Source organism: Phocoena sinus, chromosome 5, assembly GCF_008692025.1.
Source record: "Phocoena sinus isolate mPhoSin1 chromosome 5, mPhoSin1.pri, whole genome shotgun sequence".
Lineage (NCBI taxonomy): Eukaryota > Metazoa > Chordata > Mammalia > Artiodactyla > Phocoenidae > Phocoena > Phocoena sinus.
In genome coordinates this window covers 1,337,226-1,351,733 of record NC_045767.1, presented here as the reverse complement: position 1 = coordinate 1,351,733, position 14,508 = coordinate 1,337,226, and the positions used below count along the sequence as shown (strand labels likewise).

General features: G+C 45.2%; 1 protein-coding gene across 1 annotated transcript in view; it reads left to right on the top strand.

The window, feature by feature from the left end:
* LOC116754524 (DNA polymerase nu-like) overlaps positions 1-13,920 on the top strand; it is a 29,812-nt gene extending 15,892 nt beyond the window's left edge. Inside the window, exons 5-7 of the mRNA XM_032633225.1 lie at positions 323-435; positions 11,013-11,170; positions 13,744-13,920. Of these exons, the coding sequence (XP_032489116.1) occupies positions 323-435; positions 11,013-11,170; positions 13,744-13,920 (448 nt within the window). The remainder of the gene's footprint in view (positions 1-322; positions 436-11,012; positions 11,171-13,743) is intronic.
* Positions 13,921-14,508: the final 588 nt, after the last annotated feature.

Genomic DNA, 14,508 nt, shown 5'->3' with positions numbered 1-14,508 from the left:
GGGTGTCCCGGGTTTCTGGCAGAGGTTCTGGATACCCTCACCAGGTTGAAAGGTCAGATTCCATCCAGGCTGAGACACATGAGCCCCACTTCCTCAGAGGCCTCCTGGCTGCGTTCTGGGGACTGAGTAATACCGTCCCTGTTTCGATTTTCCTTCCACACCTCTTAGGATTTGAGTTAATCAGTGGAAAGCTCGCAGAAGAAGAATGTCTGCCCATAGAACCGCATAAGTGACAGCTGTTAGTGGAATAGTAATAATACTTTCCCAAGGTGAAAAGCTCCAAATTACTGTGTCAATCAGTGAATGTCTTTTCATCTTCTAGGAAGGTGCTGCTTCAAACACTGGAATGTAAATGTCCTGTTATTTGTTTTAACGCCAAGGATTTCCTGAGAACAGTGATGCAGTTTTTTGGTGATGATGGCAGTTGGAAGTGTGGTATGTTTTAGTTTTTATAATCTCCTAAACTTACCTTTCCAACAGTGATTCCTCCTGGGACTGGGAGCACGGCAAGGACTGCTGTGTTGCACAACTCGTGGGTTGGGGGTGGAAGGGAGGTCGCACAGCTGCGATGCACTACCTGTGTGGCCATGGGCCCTGAGCGAGAGAGGCACTTTCCCTCTGTTTTAGATTATTTGAATTTTTTCAAGTATATGTTACTTTTGTAATTTAAAACAGGAAAGGAGTAAATTATTCAGCATGGGCAGATGGGATTTGTTGTTACCACAAATAGCTTATATGTAAACTTTCTAAGAATTAAACTAAAGTCCAGAGTAATTAACATCAAAACAGTATAAAACACGTTTTTTATCTTTCATTTAAAATTGTAAATAAGAATTTTTAAAACCTTTTTTTTATTAGATGGACAGATATGTAATAAAGCAAATATTGAAAGAATGTTCATTGTAGATTCTAGGTAGTAGATATGTGAGTGTTGACTGTACAGTTCTTTTCAAGTTGAACGTTTGAAAATATTCATAACAAGATACTGGAAAAAATCTTTTTATTGTACAAAACTTCCAACACGTACAAAAGTGCCTGTAATACGACAAGAAATGTATATTTGGTCTTTGTCCCTGGTTCCCAGCACTCAGCTCCCAAAACCCATATGGTCTCCAGAGTGAGGAGTGTCTTTTGTATGCTGATGGAGGACTGGTGCCTGGAGGCCCCCATGGCTTTAGGGTGGGCGTGGTCAACAGGAAGAAGAGGCACCATTAGAGGAGTGGTGCTCAGGAAGGGGAGCAGGGCTGGAGAGCAAGTTAATCACCAGTGGCCAGTGACTTAATCAATCATACTGATGTAACAAAACCTCCATAAAATCCCCTAAATGGTGGGGTTCCTAGGTGAGCTCGTCAAGGTGCTGGGAGCGTGGTGCACCTGGAGAGGGAGTGGAGGTTCTGTGCCCTCTCTATGCCTTGCCCTATGCATCCCTTCCATCTGGCAGTTCCTGTGTTGTAGCCTTTAAAATAAATGGGTGTTGTAAATAAGGTGCTTTCCCGAGTTCTGTGAGCCATTATAGCAAATGATGGACCCTGAGGAGGGGTCGTGGGAACCCCCTATTTATAGGTACAGGAGGCCCTGGACTTGGGGCTGGTGCCTGAAGTGGGGCCGTCTTGTGGGGCTGAGCCTTGACCTGCAGTGTCTGCACTAACCCCAGGTAGTTTGTGTCAGAATTGAATTGAGTTGTTGGACACTGGCTGGCGTGTGCAGAGAACAGCAAGTGTGTGGTGGGGAAAACACAACAGAGTACACAATAGCCAATTTCAACAGCTATCAACTATGTCCAGTCTTCTCTCCCCTATAACTTCCCACATTTCCAAATCTCTATCCCCTGGGTTATCTTGTAGCAAATCCCAAGCGTCATATTATTGACCTGTAAATATTTCAATTAGATGAGTAAAATATGAGGATTTCATTTTTCAAATGATGCCGTCATCATCTCCCCACAAAATTAACCATAATCTTTTCATATTATTAGCTATCCAGTCAGTGTTTGTACTTCCCCAGTTGTCTTTAAATATTTTTGTTTGTTTGTTTTCGTTGTTCACAGTTTGAATTGGGATCCAAGCAAGGGTTAGTGTTATCCTATACTTGGGTTGGGTGTTTCTTTTACTCTGTATATTCTCTCCATCTGTTGTATTTTCTTGCAATTATTTTGTTTTTTTGTTTGTTTGTTTTTTTTTGATATGTGGGCCTCTCACTGTTGTGGCCTCTCCCGTTGCGGAGCACAGGCTCCGGACGCGCAGGCTCAGCGGCCATGGCTCACGGGCCCAGCCGCTCCGCGGCATGTGGGATCCTCCCGGACCGGGGCACGAACCCGTGTCCCCTGCATCGGCAGGCAGACTCTCAACCGCTGCGCCACCAGGGAAGCCCCTATTTCGTCGCTTTTAACAGACCAGGCTTTTGTCCTGTAGGATTTCCCTTTCTTGGCATTTAGCATGTTCTCTCTCTTCTATTTCTTGTAAATTGGCAATGAGATTCAGTGGCTTGATCAGATTCAGGCTAGATTTTGGGAGTGCAAGACTGCTTCACAGTCCTGACCCTAACTCCGAGTGGTGGTGTGTCCTTCTGTCAGGAAATACATAATGTCTGTTTGTTTATCTTTTCTGTGATGTTTGAATTGTTATTGTGACTTCATATGTTGAATCTTCTCCATCTTTCCTATTTATCACTTTACCTAGAATCCATTTTCAGTCTCTTCATTTTTTAATTTAAAAAAATTTCCTCTTTCCCATCTTCATTTTAAGAAAACTTAAGGGAGTTCCATGATGTTCTAGTGGTTAGGATTCGGCACTTTCACTGCCATGGCCCAGGTTCATTCCCTGGTCAGGGAACTGAAAGCCTACAAGCCACATGGTGTGGCCAAAAATTTTTAAAAATGAAAATAAATTTAGGAACTTCCCTGGTGGCACAGTGGTTAATAATCCACCTGCCAATGCAGGGGACATGGATTCGAACCCTGGTCCAGGAAGATCCCACATGCCATGGAGCAACTAAGCCCATGTGCCACAACTACTGAGCCCGCGTGCCACAGCTACTGAAGGCTGCGTGCCTAGAGCCTGTGCTCCTCAACAAGAAAAGCCACCACAATGAGAAGCCCGCACACCACAATGAAGAGTAGCCCCCACTTGCCGCAGCTAGAGAAAGCCCACACGCAGCAACGAAGACCCAAAGCAGCCAAAAATAAATAAATAAATAGATTTTTTTTAAAAAGGAAAAAGTTTAAAAAAACTTTTTTTAAATATAAAAATACTTACGGCATTATCTATTGCACTTATTTGCTTTTGTGTATTGCCAGTTTAGTTTTTATTTCAGAAATTTTGTTTTGTTTTGTTTTGTTTTACTTTGCTTTCCTGAATTCTTTCATTTCTTCATTAAGCTTTTCTTTTACTAAGCCACCTAATCTCTAAGTATTTCTAATTCTGAGTTCTTTGTTTTTCATAACTTCTATCATTCTCTTAATTTTTCTTAGCTCATTTAAAATCTGTTTTGTTGGCATTTTTTTTTCAGTTACTGCCATTCTCCCCAGTGTGAGGCCTGTCCTGGTGACTTCAGTTTATTAGTTATAAGAGTTTATAGGGACCAGCCCCCAGACCACTCCAGTGCTGTCAGAACTTCCCCACAGATTTTTCAAAAATATATGTTGAGCGGGAGTTCTTCTCGCCCTGCCCTGGACGGTGCCCCTGGAGCACCCAGGTCACCCCTCCGGTGCCTGAGGCTGAGCAGTGGCATCATTTCATGTTCCCAGCGAGCCCCTTGGATCCCCACTGTGGTGGTGCATCCAGTGAGCAGCTCTCTTGGGGATCAAGATGCCATGTGGCTGACAGGGTCTTGGTGCTCCAGCTGGGTGTCAGGCCTGAGCCTCTGAGGTAGGAGAGCCGAGTTTAGGACATTGGGCCACCAGAGACCTCCTGGCTCCAGGTAATGTCAATTGGTGAGAGCTCTCCCAGAGATCTCCATCTCAAAGCTAAGACCCGGTTCCACTCAACAACCAGCAAGCTCCAATGCTGGACACCCTCTGCCAAACAACTAGGAAGACAGGAACACAGCCCCACCCATTAGCAGAGAGGCTGCCTAAACTCATACTAAGTTCACGGAAACCCCAAAACACACCACCGGACACGGTCCTGCCCACCGGAAAGACAAGATCCAGCTTCATCCACCAGAACACAGGCACCAGTCCCCTCCACCAGGAAGCCTACACAACCCACTGAACCAACCTTACCCACTGGGGGCAGACACCAAAAACAACGGGAACTACAAACCTGCAGCCTGCGAAAAGGAGACCCCAAACACAGTAAGTTAAGCAAAATGAGAAGACAGAGAAATACGCAGCAGATGAAGGAGCAAGGTAAAAACCCACCAGACCAAACAAATGAAGAGGAAATAGGCAGTCTACCTGAAAAAGAATTCAGAGTAATGATAGTAAAGCTGATCCAAAATCTTGGAAATAGAATGGACAAAATGCAAGAAACGTTTAGCAAGGACGTAGAAGAACTAAAGAGCAAACAAACAATGATGGACAACACAATAAATGAAATTAAAAATTCTCTAGAAGGAATCAATAGCAGAATAACTGAGGCAGAAGAATGGAAAAGTGACCTGGAAGATAAAATAGCGGAAATAACTACCACAGAGCAGAATAAAGAAAAAAGAATGAAAAGAATTGAGGACAGTCTCAGAGACCTCTGGGACAACATTAAATGCACCAGTATTCGAATTATAGGGGTCCCAGAAGAAGAAGAGAAAAAGAAGGACTGAGAAAATATTTGAAGAGATTATAGTTGAAAACTTCCCTAATATGGGAAAGGAAATAGTCAATCAAGTCCAGGAAGTGCAGAGAGACCCATACAGGATAAATCCAAGGAGAAACATGCCAAGGCACATATTAATCAAACTATCAAAAATTAAATACAAAGAAAAAAATTTAAAAGCAGCAAGGGAAAAGCAACAAATAACATACAAGGGAATCCCCATAATGTTAACAGCTGATCTGTCAGCAGAAGCTCTGCAAGCCAGAAGGGAGTGGCAGGACATATTTAAAGTGATGAAAGGTAAAAACCTACAACCAAGATTACTCTAGCCAGCAAGGATCTCATTCAGATTTGACGGAGAAATTAAAACCTTTACAGACAAGCAAAAGCGAAGAGAATTCAGCACCACCAAACCAGCTTTACAACAAATGCTAAAGGAACTCCTCTAGGCAGGAAACACAAGAGAAGGAAAAGACCTACCATAACAAACCCAAAACAATTAAGAAAATGGTAATAGGAACATACTTATCGATAATTACCTTAAATGTAAGTGGATTAAGTGCTCCAACCAAAAGACACAGACTGGCTGAATAGATACAAAAATTAGACCCATATATATATACTGTCTACAAGAGACCCACTTCAGACCTAGGGACACAGACAGACTGAAAGTGAGGGGATGGAAAAAGATATTGCATGCAAATGGAAATCAAAAGAAAGCTGGAGTAGCAATTCTCATATCAAACAAAATAGAGTTTAAAATAAAGATGATTACAAGAGACAAAGAAGGACACTACATAATGATCAAGGGATCAATCCAAGAAGATATAACAATTGTAAATATCTATGCACCCAACATAGGGGCCCTCAATACATAAGGCAAATGCTATCAGCCATAAAAGGGGAAATCAACAGTAACACAATAATAGTAGGGGACTTTAATACCCTACTTTCACCAATGGAGAGATCAACCAAAATGAAAATAAATAAGAAAACACAAGCTTTAAATGATACTTTAAACAAGATGGACTTAGTTGATATTTATAGGACATTACATCCAAAAACGACAATACACTTTCTACTCAAGTGCTCACGAAACATTCTCCAGGATAGATCATATCTTGGGTCACAAATCAAGCCTTGGTGAATTTAAGAAAATTGAAATCATATCAAGTATCTTTTCTGACACCAATGCTATAAGACTGGATATCAATTACAGGAAAAAAAACTGTAAAAAATACGAACACATGGAGGCTAAACAATATGCTACTAAATAACCAAGAGATGACTGAAGAAATCAGAGAGGAAATAAAAAAAATACCTAGAAACAAATGACAATGAAAACACAATGGCTCAAAACCTATGGGATGCAGCAAAAGCAGTTCTAAGAGGGAAGTTTATCAATACAATCCTACCGCAAGTAACAAGAAAAATCTCAAATAACCTAACCTTACACCTAAAGCAATTAGAGAAAGAAGGACAAAAAAATCCCCAAAGTTAGCAGAAGGAAAGAATTCATAAAGATCAGATCAGAAGTAAATGAAAAAGAAATGAAGGAAATGATAGCAAAGATCAATAAAACTAAAAGCTGGTTCTTTCCAAAGATAAACAAAATTGATAAACCACTAGCCAGACTCATCAAAAAAAAAAAAAGGGAGAAGACTCAAATCAACAGAATTACAAAAAAAGAAAACTACAGGCCAATATCACTGAACAAAATACTAGCAAACAGAATCCAGCAGCACATTAAAAGGATCATACACCGTGATCAAGTGGGGTTTATCCCAGGAATGCAAGGATTCTTCAATATATGAAAATCAATCCATGTGATACACCATATTAACAAATTGAAGGATAAAAACCATATGATATTCTCAATAGATGCAGAAAAAGCTTTCGACAAAATTCAACACCCATTGATGATAAAAACTATCCAGAAAGTAAGCATAGAGGGAACTTACCTCAACATAATAAAGGCCATATATGACAAACCCACAGCCAACATTGTTCTCAGTGGTTAAAAACTGAAACCATTTCCACTAAGATCAGGAACAAGACAAGGTTGCCCATTCTTACCACTATTATTCAACATAGTTTTGGAAGTCCAAGCCACGGCAGTCAGAGAAGAAAAAGAAATAAAAGGAATACAAATGGGAAAAGAAGAAGTAAGACTGTCACTGTTTGCAGATGACATGATACTATACATAAAGAATCCTAAAGATGCCACCAGAAAACTACTAGAGCTAATCAATGAATTTGGCAAAGTAGCAGGATACAAAATTAATGCACAGAAATCTCTTGCATTCCTATACACTAATGATGAAAAATATGAAAGTGAAATAAAGGAAACACTCCCGTTTACCACTGCAACAAAAAGAATAAAATACCTAGGAACAAACTTACCTAAAGAGACAACAGACCTGTATGCAGAAAACTATGACACTGATGAAAGAAATCAAAGATGATACAAACAGATGGAGAGATATACTATGTTCTTGGATTGGAAGAATCAACATTGTAGAAAATGACTCTACTACCCAAAGCAATCTACAGATTCAGTGCAATCCCTATCAAACTACCAAGGGCATTTTTCACAGAATTAGAACAAAAAATTTTACAATTTGTATGGAAACACAAAAGACCCCAAATAGCCAAAGGAATCTTGAGAAAGAAAAACGGAGCTGGAAGAATCAGGCTCCCTGACTTCAGACTATACTACAAAGCTACAGTAATCAAGACAGTATGGTACTGGCACAAAAACAGAAATATAGATCAATGGAACAGGATAGAAAGCCCAGAGATAAACCCACAAACATATGGTCACTTTATCTTTGATAAAGGAGGCAAGGATATACAATGGAGAAAAGACAGCCTCTTCAATAAGTGGTGCTGGGAAAGCTGGACAGCTACATGTAAAAGAATGAAATTAGAATACACCCTAATACCACACACAAAAATAAACTCAAAGTGGATTAAAGACCTAAATGTAAGGCCAGACACTATCAAACTCTTAGAGGAAAACATAGGCAGAACACTCTATGACATAAATCACAGCAAGATCCTTTTTGACCCACCTCCTAGAGAAATGGAAATAAAAACAAAAATAAACAAATGGGACCTAATGAAACTTCAAAGCTTTTGCAAAGCAAAGGAAACCATAAACAAGGTGAAAAGACAACCCTCAGAATGGGAGAAAATATTTGCAAATGAAGCAACTGACAAAGGATTAATCTTCAAAATATACAAGCAGCTCATGCAGCTCAATAGCAAAAAAACAAACAACCCAGTCCCCAAATGGGTGGAAGACCTAAATAGACATTTCTCCAAAGAAGACATACAGATTGCCAACAAACACATGAAAGGATGCTCAACATCACTAATCATTAGAGAAATGCAAATCAAAACTACAATGAGGTATCACCTCACACCAGTCAGAATGGCCATTAGCAAAAAATCTACAAACAATAAATGCTGGAGAGGGTGTGGAGAAAAGGGAACCCTCCTGCATTGTTGGTGGGAATGTAAATTGATACAGCCACTACGGAGAACAGTACGGAGGTTCCTTATAAAAAAAATAGAACTACCACATGACCCAGCAGTCCCACTACTGGGCATATACCCTGAGAAAACCATAATTCAAAAAGAGACATGTACCCCAATGTTCACTGCAGCACTATTTACAATAGGCAGGACATGGAAGCAACTTAAGTGTCCATCGACAGATGAATGGATAAAGAAGATTGGCACATATATACAATGGAATATTACTCAGCCATAAAAAGAAATGTAATTGGGCTTCCCTGGTGGTGCAGTGGTTGAGAGTCCGCCTGCCGATGCAGGGGGCACGGGTTCATGCCCCGGTTGGGAAGATCCCACATGCCGCAGAGCGGCTGGGCCCGTGAGCCATGGCTGCTGGGCCTGCGCGTCCGGAGCCTGTGCTCTGCAACGGGAGAGGCCACAACAGTGAGGGGCCCGCGTACCGCAAAAAAAAAAAAAAAAAAAAAAAAAGAAATGAAATTGAGTTATTTGTAGTGAGGTGGATGGACCTTGAGTCTGTCATACAGAATGAAGTAAGTCAGAAAGAGAAAACAAATACCCTATGCTAACACATATATGGAATAATTTTTTAAAAAAAGGTTCTGAAGAACCAAGGGGCAGACAGGAATAAAGACACAGAATTAGAGAATGGACTTGAGGATACAGGGAGGGGGAAGGGTAAGCTGGGACAAAGTGAGAGAGTGGCATTGACATATATACACTACCAGATGTAAAATAGCTGGTGGGAAGCAGCCGCACAGCACAGGGAGATCAGCTGCTGCTCTGTGACCACCTAGAGGGGTGAGATAGGGAGAGTGGGAGGAGGATGTAAGAGGGAGGGGATATGGGGATATATCTATATGTATAGCTGATTCACTTTGTTATACAGCAGCGACTAACACAGCAATGTAAAGCAATTATACTCCAGTAAAAATGTTTTTAGGGCTTCCCTGGTGGCGCAGTGGTTGAGAGTACGCTTGCCTATGCAGGGGACACGGGTTCGTGCCCTGGGCCGGGAAGATCCCACATGCCGTGGAGCGGCTAGGCCCGTGAGCCATGGCCACTGAGCCTGCACGTCCGGAGCCTGCGCTCCGCAACAGGAGAGGCCACAACAGTGAGAGGCCCGCGTACCGCAAAAAAAAAAAAATGTTTTTAAAAAAGTAAATTATAATTAAATAAATGTTGATAAGAGCCCTTAATTTTGGAACATTACAGCTTTGAAAAGGCAAGTAGAATGAAATAATCTGGCTCGGTCAGTGTTGGCAGACATGGTTACATGAAGTCATGACGGCTGACTTGGGCGGCAAGTAGCCAGAGTGCATACAGACTTCCTGTCAACCCAAGTTCCATATCTGCCAACATAGGAGACGTCCCACGCATCAAAGTGATGATACTGGCTGCTTTGGTAAATATAAATCTCTTAGACTACTATGATTTAAAGGTGCCAGAAAATATATTTAGTGTGATGTAATCTAAGATTACAGTTTTATTTAAAGGCAGAGTCCTTGTTTTTGTAAATCACACTTCAAAGTGTTAAAGTAACTTCAGAAAGCAGTCACTTAGGATTCAGACTTACGTCTCAATTTATCAGTCCCCATCCTTTTATAACCCCTCTCCATGTCTAAAATACTCTGGTACTAAAATGTACTTAGCAAATATCACTTTATTTTATTTTTTTAATAATAGTAGGACATACTCTTATAGGGCTCTTTTTTTTTTTTTTAATTTGGTTGCACCAGGTCTTAGTTGCAGCAGCGGGCTCCTTAGTTACGGCTTGTGGGCTCAGTTGCGGCAGGCGGGCTCCTTAGTTGCAGCTTGCCAGCTCCTTAGTTGCGGCTCATGGGCTTCTTAGTTGTGGCATGCATGTGGGATCCAGATCCCTGACCAGGGATTGAACCCGGACCCCCTGCCTTGGGAGCATGGAGTCTTATCCACTGTGCCACCAGGGAAGTCCCCATCACTTTTATTTTTTGAAAAGCACCTTCATATGTGTCCCGTGGATACTTACAGTGATTTTTCTCCCAGTTTTCAGACAAGGAAACTACACTTAAGGGGTGATGTGGCCTCCCAGGCTCACGGGCAGCCTTCTACCACCACTCTTTTCACACATCATGGTGCAGCACACGAGCTGTCTCACAGGGTTTCCTCACCTCAGGGTGACTGAACAGAATGTCCGGTATCTTCTTCCTCGCGTACGCTGCCCACCAGCCACCGTGTGCTCAGGCGGCTCCACCGCTCCTCCTTCACTCGAGAGACTTTTTTCCTGACACTCCGATGCAGGGTTAGGGGTGGCCTGGGAGGCAGCCCAGCAGGAGGGTGGAGGAGGGGAGGCTTGGAAAGAGTGGACGCGGGGACATGTGTGGTTGAAAAGAGAGGTGTGTGGGGCAGAGAGAGGCTCCAGAGCAGGGAGAAAAGTTGGGAAGAGAAGGCAGGGGTGTGGCTGAGGATTCTGACTTCTGTCTCTTTCAACATTTTTGAGAGAGTTACTTTGGGATGGATTCCCCATGGAGATTGGCTGTGTGGGACCCGGTTTGTGGGGGCCACTCTTATCAAAGGCTCAGCATTCTTTAGGAGGGAAGGAGCATCACTTGGGTACTTAGGTCTGTGATTTGAGGGGATGGTAGTACCATAATTATTAATTTGAACCTTGAGAACCTTGTTAAAGCAGGGAAAATATAACTATTCATTTTTCTTAGAATGATTAAATGATCTTTTTCTCTGTAGTTGCTGATTTTGTAGGGCTGGATCCCAGAATTGCTGCATGGCTTATAGATCCTACTGTTGCTGCACCCTCTTTTGAAGATTTAGTGGCAAAATACTTTGGAAACTCCATCACAGTTAAGGTGAACAGCACATACGGAAATTCCTCAAGAGCGACTGTGGTGAGTTGTTTTAAGATAAGGCTTAGCAACCTTAATACAACCCAAATTTTCCTCTAGGAACTTCTTCTACTTCATAGACAGTCCAGTAGTAAAAAGAACATTGCTGACATTCATTTTTACTTAATCAGCAGAAATGCTGTTTACCCTGACATTTCTGATAGAGGATACTGAATAAAGATGGGTGATTTCTGTCAACTGTTCCTGGGAGGTGCCATCCGAAGAGTGGTTCTTCTAAATGGATTCTTTGTGTCAGAGAGTCGCCAGCTCTGTGAGCAGAGAGCTGCTTGTTTATAAATTCTTCATGCTGGTGACACAGCTGCTGTGGCCGAGGCCTGGGAAGGCCTCTCCTCAGTCCCAGCGGGGAGAATTGTAAGACTGCCCAGGTCTGTCTCTCTGACCACCTCTTTCAAGATGCACCCAGTTGTTAGGAACCACTGTCTGGAGAAGCACGGGTGCTTGCAGCTCTGGAACCTGCCCGGAGCCCAGCAACAGGGAGACTTGACATGGCCGCACAACAGGGCCAGAGGAGGCGTCCCAGCGGGAGCAGCGCCGGCCACCATCAGGCCACTCTGTTCAGACTTCCCGGGTGTAAGTTAACAGGCACATGTTAAAAGCACGACTAGAAGGCCACACAGGAGGCCATGTGAGCCTGCCCTGCATGCCGGGGCTGAGCTGGGGCTGGTCGCTGCTTGGGGTGCTTGATCCTACAGACCCGCAGTTGAGGAGGGATCTGTGTCAGATAGAGACTTAGGGTTGGAAATACAGAAACTCAGTCTCCCTTAATTTAAAAAGAGATTTGTCAGAGGAATGTGGGGTAGCTCAGAGCCTCAGAGGAAAAGCAGAACCAGGCTTTGGGAAGACAGGCGTCAGGCGGGTCTGGGGACCCAGGCAGCAGGAGCCCACGGGCCGGGGGCCAGCAATGAACTGTGATCATTTTCTCTACACGTCACTTTTGTCCAAGATTCAAAGCTTTAGCACTTAGAGTCTCCTTTCCACGACTGTGTCACATGTCCACCCCTCGGCAGGGCAGGCAGGGTGTGGAGATTGGCAGTCTCCCCAGATCCATGCTGCTGGAGTGGGAACTTCCCCTGACACAAGCCGAGATATCATTGCTGAAGGAGGGAGCTGTCCGCCTCTGTGTTAGCCCAGGTTTACAGAGGAGAACCCAGGTGCAGAAGGGTGCATGTACACGCACCTTGCCCAAGGTCATGGTTCAGTTCAGAGTTTGGATTTCTGACTCTAAAGTATAGTTTCTTTCCAGTATACACACGTGCAAGTTAGGGATGGGAGTGGCTGCACGGAACAAAGCACCAGCTCCAGCGGGTGTATTTTCTCCCTGGCGAGAAGTTGGAGCCCCTCACCCAGGCCGAGCAGCTGCTCCCAGAGCTGTGCGACTCAGTCGCTCCCCGCGCACCGTTGCCTTATGGTCCCACCGGGAAGCTTCGCCCGAGGCCCTCCTCCACACGCCAGGCGGGAAGGAGGCTGCCTGGGATGAACTTCCGCTCGTGTCTTGTTAAACAGGGCAGCAATGCGTCTGCTGGAGGTGGAAGGCGGCCCGTTGCTCTGCAGGGTCTCCTGCTGCCCTGGAGCAGTGGTATGAAAGGAGGGGAAAGGAAAGCGCGGTCCGGGTCAAGGAGCAGCAGGGAAGCAGTGAGGACTCATGAGAGTGCGGCTCCTGTCCGGGAGGCGGGAGACCTCGGGTGGCGAGAAGGAAGATGACGACCGTGGGGAGACAAGCTGCGGCCGGGCTGAGCCGCGAGGGGCCGGAGCTCCGCCACCGAGTGCGAGCCGTCCTGGGGAAGCCTCGCGGCTCAGCGCTGCCGTCGGGCAGGCGCGTTCAGGCAGCAGGGCGGTGGCCGTCTGCCAGTCACAGCCGACGCGTTCACGTGGACGTGTTCGTGGTGCCTCCCAGCTAGTGGTTCCCGGGAGAGCCAAGACCCGGGATGGCGTCAAGACAAACGCGAGGTGCACAGCCAGTCGCCGATCATCGTGGCGGGGGTTGGCGGTGTGTCTGTCTCTAAACTGAGGCCGGGCGCCTGGAGTCTGGGGGGCCGTGTGGCAGCAGGAGGGGTGCAGTAGGGACGCAGGGCTCTGCTCAGGGGGGCAGAATTCGACTGACTGTCGGGGCCGCGGCTCACTGCCGCCCTCCTGGTCAGCTGGACACAGACCCTGTTGGCCCACCTCCCAGGGTCTCTGTGTGTGTCTGGGACGGGGACCGGCGATGAGTGTGGGCGAGGCACAGGCTCCCAGACGCCCACGGTGGGTAGAGGGGCAAGCCGAGGGGCCAGGTCTGTCTCTACCACCATGCGATCTTTGCACCTTGGGCACTTAGCTCCTTTGTGGGTCATTTCCTGTAAAATGAGGAAAACTGGGTTGGGGAGAAAGTAAGAAGCAATAGGTAGCTTGAATTTGCCTGAAAAGTATCTTCCGAAGTGTGGGAACTGCTCTGCTTGAGGCGATGGGTGGTGGCACCAGACGTGTGCTCTCTGCCGAGGAAACACTGCCGCTTCCTAGAGTGTGACGAACGTTGCTGCCAAATGTGCCTGATGTTGAATTCTTTTGATCTTTTAAAGAATCAGAATGTACATGCGAACCTGAGGGTGCTCTACGGACTTACGATGGGCCTTTGTTCCCAGCTCAAGGCAAGGCATTTCATTGTAACTTCACTGTCCAAGGGCTGTCTTTCATTCGCAACCATGCTCACAGGAAACAGTACCCTCAGTGTCTTTGTGCACGAAACGGGGTTCTGAGGCCAAGTGAACCTGCGCATCACTCATAGAAGGGCGGTCCAGATGATAAGACCTGAAATTTTTTAAATGTTTTCTATAGGTTGACAACAATTGTAACATTTTTGTAAAGACTCAATTCAATTGGAATGTTTCTAACTCTGCAGTTAACGTAAAAGCTAAGAGTTTATTTCAGTTAGTAGTGATGGACACAGCTCCACTCAGTCTCATTGGGAAGCAGAGGTCATTTGAAGGACCTGTCAGGAAGGGTTGAGTGAAGGCACTGTGAACCACAGCAAGGGCAGGAGTCAGGGGGCCAGAAGGGACGGAGAAGTCTGCAGGGCAGGCACTGGCTGGAAGCTTTCCACCCCTGGGCTCAAAGGGTGGGCTGTTACAGGGACCCTGGGAAAGCAGTGGCCCTGCAGGGGGCTGCTGGCCAGGAGCTGGGTGCCAGAAGTGGTGGCTGCAGGCCAAGGGCTGGGGCCAGAAGTGCACTGTGGGCTGGCACAGGGGAAACCCGCTTCCCTCGCCTCCTGCCCCTGAATGGGCAAAACCAGCCCGAGGGCAGGGAACGAGCCCAGCTGATGTGGCCTGGAGGGTATCTACCCTTCT